Below are 17,604 nucleotides of genomic sequence, written 5' to 3'. Positions count from 1 at the left end.
TGACACCCTCCCTTCAGGTACTTATACACATTGATAAGATCCCCCCTCAGTCTTCTCTTCTCCAGGCTGAAGAGGTCCAGCTCTCGCAGCCATTCCTCAGAGGGCAGATGCTCCAGCCCTCGGATCATCCTCGTGGCCCTACACTGGACTCTTTCCAGTAGCTCCATGTCTCTCTTGTCCTGGGGAGCCCAGAACTGGACGCAGTACTCGAGATGAGGCCTCCCCAGGGCTGAGGAGAGGGGCAGGATCACCACCCTTGACCTGCTGGCAACACTCTTCCTAATGCCCTCCTAGGATACCATTGGCCTTCCTGGCCTCAAGGGCACATTGCTGGCTCACGGTCAATTTGTATTAATAATCCAAGTGATTAGTCCAGGTTCAAAGTGACCATCCCCCTTTAAGGTCAATGCTATTATCATAAGCAAATATAATTAAGCTGTTTAAGATCATAGATTAAAAGAAAGTTTTCTGATAGCATTATTTTAATAACATAGTATTTTTGGTTTAACAAGTAGATGAAACAGTGGCTTAGAACTGTAAAATGGTAGATACRTGTAATTAGAAAATCTAACATAAAAACATGTATAACAGCAAAACACAAGTTGTCCGTGTTAACAGTATTTCAAGCTGAAAATCACAGACTTGCCCTTTGTGTGAGAGTTGTCTTTCATTTCTTCCACTTTTGAGATTAGTAGAGCTGTATTACCCAAGAATATAATTATCTGCTTACTGGGCTATTTGACTCTKTTATCGCAAATTCTGTAAGTTATACCTTAGTTAGCAAATAAGTAATCTAGCTCCGTCTATATATTAGCATTATTTTTAAGCATATTTAAAGCAAGGACAGACGAGAGGATGGAAACATTCTTCTGATGTTTAGAAATGAGAAAGGCAGCAGAGACCCAATGTGCAGCGGAAGCAGCAAATCTTTTCATGATGTTGGTAATGTTTTTTCTGTCTGAGGGGATTTGTTTTGCTGCTGCTAAGATGTGCAGTTTTCTTTTTGCTGGAAATTGGATAATACATTTTCAGAGGTGATAACTTCCACAGAAGGTCTTCATACCTAGTGCTTGCTTTCTGCTAATTGTTTGACTCTGTTAAACTATTTAGGCCAACTTTGAATGACGGTGATACAAATCTTGGGGTTTTTTTTGCTAACAACAGGAGCGTACKTTTATAGGAATAGTGGACCTAGAATAATCTGTCTATATTGTGCGCTGCTGTTATAGCTATTAATAGTTAATTTTCCATATCCTTTTAATTTCAGAACTTCATTGACAGAGCAAGTCTCAAATGCAATCCAAGACCAGGAAAGGTAAGCAGAATTTGTGTGCTCTATAGATCAGTGAAACACATGGAATAATTAGTCATACCAAAAACTTTAAATGGGAAGCATTTAAAGTTGTTAGTCTAGTTTTCTTTATTTTAATGCTACATATGCTTGCATGTGCTAATGAAATTAGATTATAAAATAAGAAAAAAACTGCCACTGGTAATCCTGTGATATTATTTTGTCAGCAACTGCTGTTAATTTCAGTAGAGTGTTTCATAAATGAAGAAATTGTGTAGGATATTAGTTGAGTGGGCATAAAATGAGATTGGTTTTATACCAAGCAAAAATTAGCTATCTACCTCGTGTATTGAAATGGGCCCTCATTCATATGYGTTGTATGTTGTTTCAGATTATTATTTATGACATTCATGGAGACAAAAGTAAACAAGAAATTCATTCTGATGTGCTAGATACCACATCCTGGATCTTTCCAATTGGAGCATTACTTAGGATAATTAGAGGATGGTAAGAAATCCAGGTCATATTTAAATATTTAAATCTTTCCGAAAGACTGTGTGTTTTTCTTGTATTTTCATTTCTTCAATTTATGACACACGTCTAATCTGCAAGAGTGTCTTTTTCCTTGTTTGTAATTAGACTGATATCAATAAAAAAAMCACGAAATAGATTAAAATGCTGTAATGCAAAAATATTTTTTCTCCTGGGAACTAGCTTTAAACAGAAAGTTTCTTACAGAACCACAGATAAGCTTAGATTTCTTCCCTGAAGTGATGAGACAGTGCACTAAGTCAGTGTGCTTCCATAATCATCACTAGATGTACGTGTACACCAAAGCGGATTTTTTTACAGTTGAATTTCATTATATAATAGCTGTTGCAAAAGGACTTTAAAGCATACAAATTCAGCTGCTATTTGAAATGTAGCATCCGTACAGGACATTAAAATGTACTGTATGAATGAAATAAGATATACAAGTACCTTTAAGGTAGATTTTGTAAGTGTTTCTCAGTCCACTTGTAAAATTATAACTCAAAATAAAGATAAGAGGGTTGTTTAGAAGGCTGGGGCTAGGACCATGTCAGTTGTTGCATTAGAATTTATACAGTGACACTTACATATTTATGACCCTTAGCCATAGAATCACAGAACCACTAAGGTTGGAAGGGACCTCTGGAGATCATCTAGTCCAGYCTCCCTGCTCAGCAAGGTCACCTAGAGCATGTTAGACAGGGTTGCATCCAGGCGGGCCTTGAAGATCTCCAGATCTCTCTCTGGGCARCCTGTGCCAGTGCTCTGTCACTCTCACAATGAAGAAATTCCCTCTCACAATGCACATAAAATTTATGCATTTTTGAGGCAGCCCTGTTTGTTTCTGTATACGTGTTTTTGTCTTATGAAACACTGAATGCCAGCATTAGTGTCTATATGTTTTATCACTAATATAGTATCTCCTTGAAAAGGATATGTTTTAATTTGTTAATATATTTGTTCTAGTAAAATAAGGCTTTTAATTTGCATAAGTTTTTAAGCTATTTTTTATACAGTTCAAATTTTAAGTTATATTAGTTTACATCCTAGTGGAAAAGAAATGTACAATTTATTTTTACAGCATAGAAATAAAGGATCAGCCACAAATTTACCCAAAATGAATGTGACTACTGAGGGACAGTGTAAAAAAGGACTCATAGTTGGCTTGATTAGAGGAGAAAATTACTGAGTTCTAGGGAAATGTGCTGTATAAGGACAATTTTATCTAACAGTAACAAATTCATGATTTTACTATTATAGCTGGATATTTTATGAGAAACCAAACTTCCAGGGTCGGAAATATGTTCTAGAAGAAGGAGAAACTGTCCTTGATCACCTTTGGGATCTTCCAGGCATGAAACATCGTCGACGAAACCTCATAGTTGGTTCAGTCAAACATGTAACAAAGGTATAGACTTTGTTGTCTATATATACATATATATATACTGTGTCACATTCATAATTAATGCCTGTTGGCAGTAGCGGTGTATGACCAGCAATGAACAGTGTGTGTATGCTGTGTTTCTTAATTTATTCAAACTTGCTATGAATTGCACTTCTCACCCTCAAGATAAATCCCAGAGTTTGATTACTGAGGTTTTATTCTTTGCTATTTCTTTTTGCTCTGAATATCCCCTTCCTCTTAAATATAATGAGCAGATACAGATTATCTTCCTTTGCCACCACCTTTATATGACACAGTGGCTCCTCTCTTTAGATATTTAGGTGTGCAATTAATTGAAATTAATAGAGATCAATTCATATTCTTTATTAAGAAATGCTTATCTTAAGCTTAAATTATCTACTATACGCATATGTTACTCTTTCGGAAATTAACAATTGAGATTCCAACCTGCTTTGTACAGCATAGCTTCCAAAATTGCRGTCTCTTCACCTACAACTTTGTGTCGTGAGCTGGATTCCATGGACTGCATTGGGACAAGTAGTGCACCTACAGCATCTGACTCTGTGTGCACCAGAAATGTAAAAGGCATTTTTTCTGAAAGATAGGGATCAAATGCCTGAAACTAAATATAATGCATTCATTATTACTCAGTGAATGAGGAATATATTTACCAGATCTTGTGATTTAGGAAGAATTAATGTTCTTTTTGTTTAGCATAACATTCTAGTTACTCACAGGGCAAGGGCTCTTTATTTTGAGTGAATTATCATTTGTACTGCAATGTGAAAATGTTTCAGAAAGAGTGCTACTTCTCTGTTTTCTACTGGTATACAAGTCATTTTAAATTTGATAGCCTTTTTGTCATTAGTACAAGGACGTGATGTCATAACAATGATTATAAATACTTTTCCATTCTCTTAAAATCAAGAGAAAAAAAAATGGCTGAGGGCACAAACAATGAACTTAATTGGTTTAGTTCAAATAAATGTTAAAAGCATTTTACCAACGTGGAGTGTGAATATTGGTCAATAATGCATAAGACAACTAAACAATTAAAGAAATCCATCAATAACATGTGGAACTGTGGTCTAAAGCTGAGGCAAGCTCAGTGTGTCTTCACATTTTTCCAAGAAAATACCTGGATGGTAAAGACACTGAGGACAGTTGCATCACGCTTCATAAAAATCTTTAGAGCTAAGTAGCAAGCTGAGTTCTTTTCTCTTCCACTGTGTGATTCAATTTTATGGAACACAAATGCAAACCTTTGTTATTTTAATAATTAACACCTTATTCCTTGTGTAACTTAAACCTCCTATCTAGCAGGTGTATTTGTTCGGGAGTGTTTTTGCCCTTAGTCAATAGTGTTACGTGGAACTAGTATAGTTATAGAATTTACTAAGCTGACTCTTGTCCTTTCAGCCACAATTTGTGAAACTGTTCCTTTYTTAGATTGTACTTCAGCTGCTATGAGACTACTTTTAGAATGTAGTTTACCAAAGTACTACCTTTTAAACTTATTTTTTGTTAAAAAAATTTAGGCATTGCCTTTTATTGATAAATATTATTCAGCTCTTTCTCATTCAGATTGTTTATGTACGTGAGATCTGCAGGATCACCTGTTTGACCATCATTCTCTTTTTGTAGACTGAGTAGCCCAGTGACTTCTCTGCTGCCTAGTGTGGTCATACTGACTGTGTTTCTAGGCTGTCTGGCTTTTCTTCTGATTCTTCTAGTGGCTTTTTATTGTGGTTGTTTAGCATCTGTTCAGATGCCTTGAGTTAGCAGATTTGCAAATTGGTTATATTTGAGAAGAAAATAGCTTAACAACGAGAGGAAGACAGATGTTTACTAAAGAAACTGTAGGAGATGCATTTGATATTATTTTTATTTTTTACTGGCAGATGTTAGTCTGCTTAAAAACAATCTGACTGTAGCTTTGTGTTCTGATTTGGCTTTGAGCCTGCACAAAAAGCAGAGATTGTTAGCTTTGTGGTTAGCTTGTGACTAAACTTATTGTTTATACAAATTTGATGTATCCATATGTGTTTAATTTGAAGAAGCTTGGGGGGACCCCCYCCCCCAGACAGATTGTGCAACTGGTAAAACTAAAACCAGTTTGAAGTGATGGGGAGTTTAAATTCCACTAAGGCAAGTAAAYATTAGCCAAACTTGCAAAATATGCRTGCATGCACAGGTTCAATGTGGCTCCTGCAGCACAATCCATTTAGTCAAGTCAGTCCTTTGGTATACTGGAAATATTTACATTTCTTGTGAAATTAGAGAGCTTTTTCCATCTGTCTCTGGAGCCCTGAAGAGGGTGCTAAATGTTGCTTTCCCAACAGCAAGAGCTGAGAAGAGTTGCTGATGTTTCCACTCTGGATCAATCCTGAAAGCCACTATTTTGCAAGGTGACTAGAGATCTGAGACAGTAGCTTATGAACTTTCTATATGTAARGTGATTAGGTAGGGAATAACTGGATTCCTTGTGAACCCTCCTAAAGCAAAACTCTTTGTGATGGGAATGCTCACAATATTATATGAAGGCTCTGTTTTCTTTTGTTATGTGTTTTGGGGGGGATGAAAAGAAGATACTCAAGCAGGGAATAGTCAAGTGCCACAGTGTCTACCCAGCAGTTTCAGATTRTCTCCTTTACTGGTACTTACAAGACAGTGTAGGCATTAATTTTATTATTTCATTTTACTTCCAGTCATGTTGATTTCTGTAGTTTAGTTTGGTGATGATGGGTTGCAGCAAGAGTACTGCAGAGTAGGACAACTGGAAGAAAGACTCTTGGACTGACAGAGAGTAAGATGAAAAAAATGCTGGGGACAGCATTTGCCTAAGGACAAGCTATGCATCAACAGTAAGATGCGTGTCTAGCCTGCATTAACAAGCAATTGTGTGAGCACCAGAACTAATTAGGCCTGTTTTTCAATAGACTTTTCTCACATCATTGTTTTGACTCTTAGCTTGGGAAGCCAGGCTTTCCTCATGCTCTGTCCTGTTGTTGACRTAGAAGACTAGTTCATTTAAATAGGCTACTTTGCATCCCTTCAATCACAGCTGCTTATAGCTCCAAGGGGAAGATCTACCAGCGCCAACATTCTTTAGCCCCTCTGATGCTGTTAGTGCTGTAACCTTAGACTGAGGAGAAGTAAATAGCAGGAGACCACCTTGAGTGGTTTGAAGGCTCTGGGTCTCGCACTTACGTTGGAGCTCTTGAACAAATTAGAAAAATGTCAAAGATGCCACCAAAGAGTAGCRTTTAATGCTAAGAAATTGAAGTTGGCACCTAATTCTTTTCAGAAGCTTTAACCTTTCTGCCAAGAGTTGATGATGTTTCCACTCTGGATAAATCGTTTAAGCTGCTATTTTGCAAGGTGACTAGAGATCTGAAACAGCAGGTCATAAACTGCATGTACTGTTTTGGAAGTGTCTGTTCTCTGCAAGCTGGCTCGGGTATTCCCCATTCTTTGGAAACACTTTGCAGACTGTAGGAGACCGTGTTTTCTTTGCATATTCTTAGTAATGMTTTGTACCCAAAAGACCACAAGGGAGGTCCAGACTGGCTATGCAGAGATAGGAGAAGAATATTCCAGAGTGAAGGAAGACAGAGCAAGATACCTGTAGATTGTCACCTACCTAAGCATTTACTAGTTGTGTATTAACATCAGAAACAAAATGCTGCTACCCAGGTGAGGCATCATGTTTGCTGGGTTTTTCTTCTGATTTTGCCTGACGTGTCAGTAGGATAATGAATATGACATGAGTTTTGGCTGCTTATGATTATGAAGGTTGGGGGAGAACAGGGAGAGAACTTTACAGTTTTGGGTCTGGCCTGAAACGGTATGGTAATGCTTTTGCATGTGGGTATCTTATTCTAGAATCTTGACACCTTGAAAATGAAAGGGCTTTGGGTGGAAGGATCTCATTCTCAACCTGAATACTATCATATTTGTGTGGTTTTAATTTTGTTTTAAAGATAGTAGCTTTATTAAGAAAGTTAAAGAAGGCTCTGAAAGTAATGATGCCTATTAAATATGCTCAGGCAGATATGAACATGCTAGGGTAAGTATTTACCAAGGTAAAGTTTACATGCTTAAATATAAATATATATAAATATTATATAAAAATATATAAATTAATGGCATAGTACTTGAGTGTACATCTGCAAATGCATAGCGTTCATCTCATATACTAATGGTTAAGACTAAATTTTACTGTTCTTGACAGGGTATGAATGAATGCCAAYCCTAATATATGTAAACTGAACTCACTAAGTCAGTCAAAGCATGTCTTACTTGTGATACTCTTTTAGAAAACGTAACGTACTTCTGGCTCAAATGTATTTCTACCTTTAAAAATAGGTGTTTAAATTGCTTTTGATAATGACCTCACTTTACTGTATGATACTTTATGAAAAAGCTTTGTGGTTTTTATAGTACATACAAAGATACCATCACAACGAATAGAGTTTATTTTTGGCTCTCAAAATCTGGCTGGAGACAGTGGTAAATGGGAGGGAGCTCTTTACCACAAGCGGTGGTTACCACTTCACCTGCCCCAAGGAGAACTGCTATGTGCTTCACCTCCTGAGGTGAAGGACTGCATCCTGAGCTCCAGAGTTGAGAAAGCAAACCTAACAAAAGAGTRCGGAATGGCTTTTTCCAAACTTGAAGTGAAAAAAAACTCCTACTGAATTAAAATTAAACATACTCTGTCTCATATTCTGTCTGGGCCCACAGGCAAAGATGCTTTATTTTGCCACTTGTCTAGTCCTGTAGGTGCCTTGTTTCAAAATTTATCAGGAAACCATTAAGAGTCTTGCATTACTATTTTTGGAATTCTTATAGATACATATAGAACTTCTAAATTTGCCTGTCAAAATTGTATTGTTAGATTCCCAGATTTCAGAGAATGTAATGTAGATGTAGACTTCGTAAGTGTATAARTGATATATGGCATCACCATAAGGAGGAGAAAGAAGGAAAGAGGYTTTTTATTCTGCAGTGAAAACCTTAACCCATGTGTGGCCTAATTTGTTAGGAAAATGAGCACATCCTGAAAACAATAGATTGTACTGGAATAAAAACGTTAGATATAATTAGAAAAAATGAACCTCAGAAATCTTTCTTAACTGTGATTTAATAAGATTCATATGTTTATGAAAACTACAGTGAGACTGTTCTTCCCCCACTTGCTTAGCAGTATACTTAGGACAGAGGAATGGTGTACCTTCAGCATTTTGYTGTAAAGTAGCGTGTACTAGAAAGTTTCTTTCTAGTCTTTCTGGTTTTGCTCATCTGATGATAAAAGTTCAAGTATTGCTTTTTTCTTTCTTTTTTTCCTGAAAACAAAGGGTGTGTATTCTTTGTAATGTAAATACAACAGAAATATTATTGCATAAGAGAGAGAACTGCTAAAACAGTATGCTSTGGTGCTTCCAGTTTTGGGAGGAAAGTGATATAAGTCACTGAAGTACACRTATTGAGATTGCTGCATCTATTCCTGACAGTTAAATAACCATTGAAAAAACTCTGTTAACCAAGAAGAGAGGTGTTCCTAAGTAGGARCAGTGACTGTCACTGAAACCTCCACTGGAAACCTAATCTAAACAGGGAGCTTTCTCTGCAGGCTGTAGTATTCTGCCTTTCGGGTTTTGCGGGGAGCTGCAGGACACGTGGGATCGTGATGCCAGCCTGGCTGGGTCCTCGGCGCATCCTGGAACCGAACCCTTCTGCTGAGAGCACCCTCGAGGACAGCTTCTCACCTAGCTCCTCTAGCAAGCGCGTGAGGGGGATCCTCCTCCAGCTAGATTTAGGGTCTCTCTTGGCTGTTGCCAGTCCTTTGACCTAATGCAAATAGGGCCATTGGTCATGAGGAAAAAGGGAAGGGCGCTGTGAAGTTATCAATGGGAACTGAAGGTTTTCTGCTGCTCCCTAAGCGCGTGAGCACCTTTCAGCTAGCAGGGAGACTACTCTCCAATGCATTGCTGAATCTGGACCTTATAGAAGATCCTCAATGATTCGTGGTGAGCTGGAATGCTGGAAAAAAGTATAAGCAATGCATTTTATATAAATATTATGAAATTAATATGGTTTAACAAAACCCCTGCAAATTCTAGACACGATCACATGTTCAACAAGCTTTTCTCCAGCATGATATATTAGCGGACAAAAACTCTAGCGAGGTAAGACTGTCTTTTTGTAGTAAGAGAAGAATTGTTAAAATGCCTACTTAACAAAAGAAATGCTTCCAGCGCTGGTTTTTTTACTCTTTTTTTCTTCCTCCCTTTGTCTAAAATGCTGAAGTTATATTTAACATGACAGAAAATTCAACTCGTGCTATGTTGTGAAGACATAGTCAGATGGATTGCAGAGCCTAAGTATTACCTGAGGAGGGGAAAAATGAAGTAGTAGACGTTTCTAGAGTGTTTTACATTTTACATACATAGATATGTATCTATATATGTGTTATGGTAGCACTGTCTTAAAGAAAAAAAAAAGCAATCTTATATAAATGTTTGTCTGTCACTGAATACTGTCAGATCCTTGCTTAGAGAGTATTTGAACTGAGCTTTTTGAAAGTAGCCGAATAGGCACAAATGCATAGCTTTTTTCAAAACTTAGTAGGAGCTGTAAATTTACTTCACTTACCTTTTTCAAAAATCATAGTCTTCCTTAGAAAAATAGATTTCCGTGGGAGAAAGACCACAGTTAGGTTAGAGGGGATGAGAAGAAAAGAAAAAAGAAGTAAAAATAACTGCTCTTTTCCCCTCGATGTGGCAGACTGTCCAAAGGTAGATAACCTGTACTGTTTGGGTTGTTTCTGCAGGACTGCAGCATTCCAGAGGTGGAGTTCTGCCTGGGAGCTGGCACAGAGGGATCTCCTATCTGCATACAGGGCGCAGTTGCCAATTTGGAAGAACTGGATGTTGAAAAAAACCCTTATATTAGGGTCAGATCAGGCGTGTGAGTACTAAATCTTTTTTTATACTACTTTGCAAGCAGGTAAAATGACATAATGGGGTAAAAGTCCATCAGTAATAGGAATAAAATTTTTATTTCTTGCTATAGGTCAGTTAACATACACTAGATACTTGCTCTACACTTCAGACCATGTGTTGTGGGCTTCTGGCTATGGAACCAAATTCTCAAAGGCATTCTTCCTCTAGCTGCTGGAAGAAGAGTTTTCTATAATTCTATTATTGAGTAGCTTTATAAATAGAAGCAGCAGCTCAGCTGTAATTAACTTTTAGTTCACTGGAGAACAGATAATGTCTTGCCATCTTGTTAAAACGATAGCACTGCGACTGAATACCAAAGAATGAATATTATAAATATTATACCATCCAAGCATTCATCAGGCTACAGCTGTATCCTGACTTTCTGCAGAAAGGTGGTGCAATATGATACAATGTCTTATCCTCACTGCTGACATTTGGTTTGTATACTCATAATGTAACAAGCTGTCTTCTTAAAGTAAGTGAACAAACTGGTAGTTTTCTGTTCTTTCAGTTATACTTAGCTTGGGCTGAGGAAAAGTAGCTGAGATCTTCTTAGTGTTGATGTTGCCATTATATTACAATATAGCTCATCTTTTATATAACAGTGGTACCTAAAACACATTGTCTAGCTCCAATGGATACAAACAGAAACAATTTTAATATGAAGATTGTCATATTTGTTATGTATCTAATTAGATTAACAAGTCATTTATCATGATTTTTGTAGATGGCTTGTTTATTCAGACCTTAATTACAAGGGAGAGATGAAAATTTTGGAAGAAGGCAATTCACCATCTGAAATTCCTTCAGCAGATGTGAAATCCCTACGTCCCTTAAAAATGGTGAGGAATTCATGATTCCCTTATAAGCCATGTGCATCCCTTTTCCTGCCATTGCTCCCTCAGTCATTTTGGTCTAAATATAACTTAATTTCTAACATCCTTTCAGAGTTAATTCTTACATACATAGCATTCCTCTCATGCCACAGTATGGTAGCAGTGTTTTAGTGACAGGGTGTTGCCTGTCCTGAAGGTTGCTGGGCTTCTGCATCTGTGCAGTCTGCATGCCCAGATGAGGACACTTAGCCAGAAGGAGCACCTAACTCCCCAGGACATCTTACTGGAGGACTACTCTTGTCAAGTGGAGATCAAATAAGATGGAACTAAAAGATTTGTAATTGTAATAGAACCAACACCAACTAATTGGAAAAGCTCTTCAAAATTTATTGGGATTTTTTAATGATACAGCTAGAGTCTCCTGGGAATGGAAGAACAGGTGAGGAGTTTATGAAAGAAATATACCCATTAGTCTTCCTGTGACCACAAACTGCACAATATCCTGAGAGATGCAGCTTATTTTTCCTTTTGATAGACAGCATGTGGATCTAAACATGAAAGGAATGTAGAAGATGCAAAAGAATATAACAGTTTGACTGCATACATAACAAGTCCAAAACTTTAAGTTTTATATAAATACCATTTTCTTTTCCATCTTTTTTTAGGGTGGGCTAAAGGTACAAATGCCTATGAATGTCAAGGTAAGCACTGAGGATATTGAGAGTACAATATGAGCACACTAGAAATATGAAACCTTTATTTAGGCTATTTTCTTTTTCCTGGGCATGTGCTGTTTAATTGTGTGTTCTATGTTTGCCTGCTGCTGAAGGAAAATTCAGTAACACCATCAAATCCACTTCTTACTAGTGTTTCATGGGATATAAAAGAAGTGATAATACATTTTTCCAAATWAAGAAAATGTGAATTTGCTGTGGAAGAATTGTAAAGTTTCTGCTATCTAAMCTAGTTTTTCTGATTGACACATTCATCATTGTAATGGAAACGTGCCAGGAGAGATTTCTGCATTTAACCTACCATATTAAAAAAAAGATGGGGAAGGAGAAGGATTAGGACCCTTTTTATACCTGAGCCTGACACAAGAGTCAGGAGTGAGACCATGAACCTTCTGTGATTTGAGGAGCAGATATTTAACCCAGAATTACTGCTCCTTTTTCTTCACTTTTCTATTTCCCCACTAAAAAGCTATTGTTTTAATTAACTTTTCATTTTACAAACACATGCAAGACTCCAGAGTTTTTAACTATTTTTAGTAAATATTATTGATTGGTGATCTGTATAGCATAGTAGGTGAGGACTACAGAAGGTGCGTTAACTGCATGCAGTCACTCAAATGACTTCAGCAAAGTGCAGAGAAAAGCCTCTTGCCGTGTTTTAAAGAGCCTATTCAGTATGTCTAGCTATGACAAGATAGGATTTACTGCAGGCTAACTTACATTGCACAGATTATTACAGTCTAAATCACAGATACATAGCTATAGAATGCAATTATGTATATAGAGTTATATGAATAAGTATCCTTGTGTGGAAATGGTCTGACAAGCCTACCTAAATCACAATATGGTGTCTTCAGCTCCTAGGGCAACCAAAAATGAGAAGAACTCAGGAATGCAGCACTAAATTTTCTTAATAGTGATGGTTTGTTGGAAGTATTGGAGGAAAAAAGCTTTCTTCTACATATTGCAGCAATACACATATTCAAACTTCAGATTACTAATGAGAACATACTTAAGGTATTGTTTGAATTCATGTTTCCTAGATAATAATATATGAGAAAACCCACTTTGGAGGATGGTCCAAAGAGTTTTCTGAAAACATCAGTTCTGTCCCAGCTCTGTTGGGTAATGAAGAGGTTTTTCAGGAAATTGGATCAATACGTGTCATTGGTGGAGTGTAAGTATATTTCGGCTTTGTATTTTTATACCTCTAAAACAAAAAGTAGTAACTAAATACTGAAAAATGCTAACTAAATGGTGATCAGAATCAGACTCTATCATGCATTTAGTTTTGTAAGTATTAGGAAGTTCTGTAACAAAAGTTAACATGCTTTTAATATATGTGACTTAATTTAGCTCAATTGCTTTATTCTAAGATTAGATAAAATCTATTGAGAAGAAAGGAATGTACATTTCTTATGTTACTTACCTGCCTTGGATAAAACATACTCTCCATATGGCTCACCTATCTGAGGAAACATAGGAAGGTAAAACAAGGTGTGAGAGAGGCATGAAGTCTGTTTACCATTCAGATGCCAACAAACTTGGCCACTTTATTCCTTAATGACAGTATTCATAGGGAACTTTAATTTGTATTGATTTACATTTCTGATAGTCTCTGCTTAGTTTACTGGAATAACCTTGGGTAGATGTGGTCAGTCTTCAATCTGACATCTTAAAGCATCTAGAGTGGCTAAACCGTTTTATTGTCATAATGATTTTACTTTGTCAGCTGTTGCATGTTATCTAAAATTAAGGATCCACCCTTATTTTCCTTCTCTGAGACCTGGGATTGATTCTGTTTTGCCCTGTCTGTTGTTTTCTCACACAAAAAAAGGCTGTTTAACATAAAGGCAGATACTTTGGTGAACCACTCAAGAGGTAGGCTCAGGTCCAGCTGATTTAGATAGCTACTAACCCACACACTTCATCCTTTCCCAAAATCCAGCAGTTTAACTAAGTATTTAAAAGCACACAAGACAGTTGTTTCTGCCAAAGAACTTAGCAGTGAGATAGTTTTCAGTAACATCTTAGGGATTTCAGTGTTAATACTTCAATATAAAAACTTCATAGTATGCATCCTTCTACAGCCATTCTTTTAGGCTGTTGTGAGAATCTCACAAGCACTAAATTCACAATAAACTTAATTATGAATACTCAGAGAATTTATTCAAATAAGTACATTATATATTAGGCATCTGGGAAGCCTGTCTTTTTAAATTTTTTTAATACTATGGTAACATAAACAGCTAAATTAACATAAACTAGATGATATTAAAATTAAAGCTATTCCTGCCTGTCAGATTGCAGCACTGACAGAATTTGTACAGCAGTTTTACTTTCAAGGGAGTTTTAATGAAAGAAATGCTTACATGAAAGAAAAAAGGAAAGGGAAACATTTTTGTGCTGCCCTTTTTCAAATTAAGACCCATTAGAACAAATCTTCTAATGAGGCTTATCTGTTTGTTCAAAATATTTTAAAATAGTATTATTCACTGTAATATGGATTACGGATGTAATACATAATTACCTATGCAGAGTATCCTATATGTTCATATACACACACGCTCGCATGCCTGCCCGCACACACGTTCTTAGATTAGAACAGGAAACAATTTAAGTGGGTGAAATCATACTCTGCTGAAATCTATGAAAATTTTTTTTACTAGATCCAACAAGGACAGAGTCTCCTTATTTATTAAGACATTGAAGAGATCTGCTTCTGGTTTTATCCATGATAACTGGTAACTTGTAGTGTTTTGGCTGCTGAATGTGTGAGCCTGTGTAGTATTAAATATTAGTAGTAGGAATGTGGCTGACGAGGAGGTACCTCAAGAAGTGTTCCACAAATAAACTGTTGTTGGAGAAACAATTGCATGATGGAATTTTATTCCACAAAGAACACTTCATGTGGGTGCTTGTGATTTCCAACAACAAGCATTGCTTTGTTTGTTAGCTGAGTCCGTGATGATCGTCTTAGTATTCTTCGGGTATTCTTTTCCTCTTTTATTTGTTATGAAAAATGATGTGTGGCATTTTTTGCTTAAGTTATTTCTCTTTCTTTTACTGCATGGTTGCCGTAGATGGGTTGCCTATGACGAGGAATGCTACAAAGGCCATCAGTACCTGCTGGAGGAGGGAGATTATGAAGACAGACACTCGTGGGGGGGAACTGACAGTGTCCTATTGTCTTTCCGGTTCCTTCAGGCTGTAAGTACTACTATGATTTTCACACGAATTATGCACAGTTCCATACACAAAAAGAAAGGTTATTTTTCATATATGGTACAGCTGTCTCATGTTTGGTCATTCCTTCATTTGCACAAGTTCACTCCCATTCTCGTCCTCTTTGCTGAAATTTAGACTGCAGTTGGTATAGTGTAAAGCACAAACAAGTTCTAAATAGCATGCTTCCAATGAAAGAAAGTATAATGCAGAATTCTGTGTTTCCTTACTGGATTTTCCAGGTATTTCGTTTCTGCACTTTAAGCTATTCAAAACTCTAAAATTTCTCTTATAACCTTAAAAAATGCGTAAGTGTATAGTGTAGTTCTTTATTAAAATAAAAATAGCCATTCAGCACAACAGCTGTTGCAAGACTTAAAACAACATTTCCCTCTGTCTCTGTGATTTTTGTGCCAGAAAATTTTGACAGCAAAATTCATCATGGTGAGAATCTCTGCTACTAAAGTGTTTAGTGGGGACAATAATGAGATAATAATAAAAACTATACTGGAGTCTAATATTGGAAGCAATCTTAGTTATCTGAGTGGTGGGGAGACATGGGATCGCAACTTCTTTATTATTTCCTATAGTGGGATTGTTGTTGTAGTAGTGGTAGTAAAATAATCTCTGTGAGCTTTAAATGGAGCTGCTCAGAGTGGTTTCTTTCGAGAATCAGGTTGTTTGCTGTGAGATTACATAGCCTTCCTGATTGTGATGTGATATTCCTAAGCCTAATTCAGGAATTTTCTGAAGTTTGAAGATAGACATTTAAAGCAAACTCATTGCCTTAACAATCTTATAACAAAAATAACTAATGAGAACAAGAATAAGCTATGCTTAAACTCGGAATTTCCGATTTTGATTTTAGGAAAGTCACCTAGAAAACACTATATAATCAGAATTTATCATTTAACTTAAAATGAAGGTGGGAGGATTCACTGAACTGAAGAAAAATACCATGTCCCTCTATAAATAATTTATTTTCAGGTTTATGAGAAAAACAGGCAGGAATTTTCTTCTGACTCTTTATTTTGAATGAGCAGAATCCCATTCAACTACTGACTAATCTTGGCCTTCCTTGCCTGTCAAGCTATACCTAGGATACTTGAGTAACTTAAATTGATCATTTTAAAGCCTCCATTCATCAAAAGACATAATTACAAACTGAAAGTTATGCACGTGCTTAGTAGCGATGGCCTTCCACTTATATACGTGTATTTAATTTGGCTCAAGCCTAGAACAGTCAGGATGTTCAAGTCATTAGAACTAACAGTTTAAAAACATGTATCATTCATAGATCAATAAGTGTCATTCAAAACATGTAAACATTGATAATACAAGTGTAAGTAATACTTTTCCTCAAATTCTATCTTGGCTAAAGGAAAAGAGATAGTTGTAGCCAGAATCAATAAAATGACTAATGGCAGTGGCATTTTGTTGTTTGACTTGACCAACAGATCGACCACCATTCTCTGATATACAACGTGTACGTCAGTGTCCGAGCCCACCACATGCTCACTTGTGGCCTTGTGTATGCTACCTAAGGCCAGGATTTAAAAAACATTTTGGTACCGAACACTTCTTGGTTTAAGGGAGAATCTGGACAAAAATCTCAGACTAGTTCTTTGTGCTTCAGGTCCCTAGCTGCACAATAAACGTACTAGCAGTTCTCCATCATCTCAGGAAGTCTGTAAATATAAGTATGGTAAGATGATGGTGTGATGTGGTGGTGTCAATGTCAGTGGAAGTGGGGGCTGTTCATGGATACATCACCTTTATTTTTCTTGCCTGGAAATTCTGTTTTAGTCAGATGAATTCAAGAGTCTCTATAGGGGATGAAAGAATTTATGAAATGTAGCCAACTTGCATTACTTGTAGATAGTTTACATAGAGACTGGAATTGGAGACTGACCCTGCTATTTATGTATACTCACYGGAGTATTCTCATTCAAAGGTGGTTCAGATTCAGCTAGGCCTTTTTGCTCAGCTGTGGCACCAGGTGGCCATGACTCTGTTGGCTTTGAGGCCAGCTCAGGCCTGGAAGCAATTTAGCCTGGCTCATCTGGCATGAAGCTCAGGCTAATGAGCCGTAGGTACCTGAGTCAGCTCCAGGCAGAGTCAGGTCAAATGTCTTTGCACCGAGCTCTCGAAGCCAGGAGCGTGGTACCGAAGCATGCCAACGATGCTGCCGAGAGCCGGGGTGGGTATGGCGTGCTTTATTCGCTCTGTGTCAGCACCAGCTCTGCCGGGCGTGGGTTAGCGCTATGCAAAACGAGTCGAGTGTTCCTGCACCACAACGCTCAACGTTACAGGTTCCTGGAGAGCTTATTAACGCTTAACAAAATCCGAGGCACATTCCTGCACGTGTGCCAGTAACAGCAGTTGAGGCTGAGGCATGAATTTAATTTCCGGACAAATCGGAAAGGTTTCTTCATCACCCACGAAAAGGGGGTTGCTGCAATCCACCCTCCCCATCCACTGGTAAAGGTGCAGATGTGTGTAAACATACTGCAAGAGCTGTTTGGTTTTTGTTGCCTGAATATTTCTGATGCTGTATACTGTGAATTGTCACAAG

At 37.2% G+C, this 17,604-nt stretch overlaps 1 protein-coding gene across 1 annotated transcript in view; it reads left to right on the top strand.

Moving 5' to 3' along the window:
• CRYBG3 (crystallin beta-gamma domain containing 3) overlaps positions 1-17,604 on the top strand; it is a 93,501-nt gene that overhangs the window by 46,293 nt on the left and 29,604 nt on the right. The window contains exons 5-12 of the mRNA XM_085323054.1: positions 1,268-1,315; positions 1,683-1,798; positions 3,083-3,230; positions 10,063-10,199; positions 10,962-11,076; positions 11,736-11,771; positions 12,848-12,981; positions 14,888-15,014. Coding sequence (XP_085179180.1) covers positions 1,268-1,315; positions 1,683-1,798; positions 3,083-3,230; positions 10,063-10,199; positions 10,962-11,076; positions 11,736-11,771; positions 12,848-12,981; positions 14,888-15,014 — 861 coding nt within the window. The remainder of the gene's footprint in view (positions 1-1,267; positions 1,316-1,682; positions 1,799-3,082; positions 3,231-10,062; positions 10,200-10,961; positions 11,077-11,735; positions 11,772-12,847; positions 12,982-14,887; positions 15,015-17,604) is intronic.

Source organism: Rhea americana, unplaced genomic scaffold (genome assembly GCF_003343005.1).
Source record: "Rhea americana isolate MKP2758 unplaced genomic scaffold, rheAme1 scaffold_81, whole genome shotgun sequence".
In the NCBI taxonomy this organism is placed as follows: domain Eukaryota; kingdom Metazoa; phylum Chordata; class Aves; order Rheiformes; family Rheidae; genus Rhea; species Rhea americana.
Note: the sequence above shows the minus strand (reverse complement) of the source record. Positions and strands in the feature narration are given on the sequence as shown.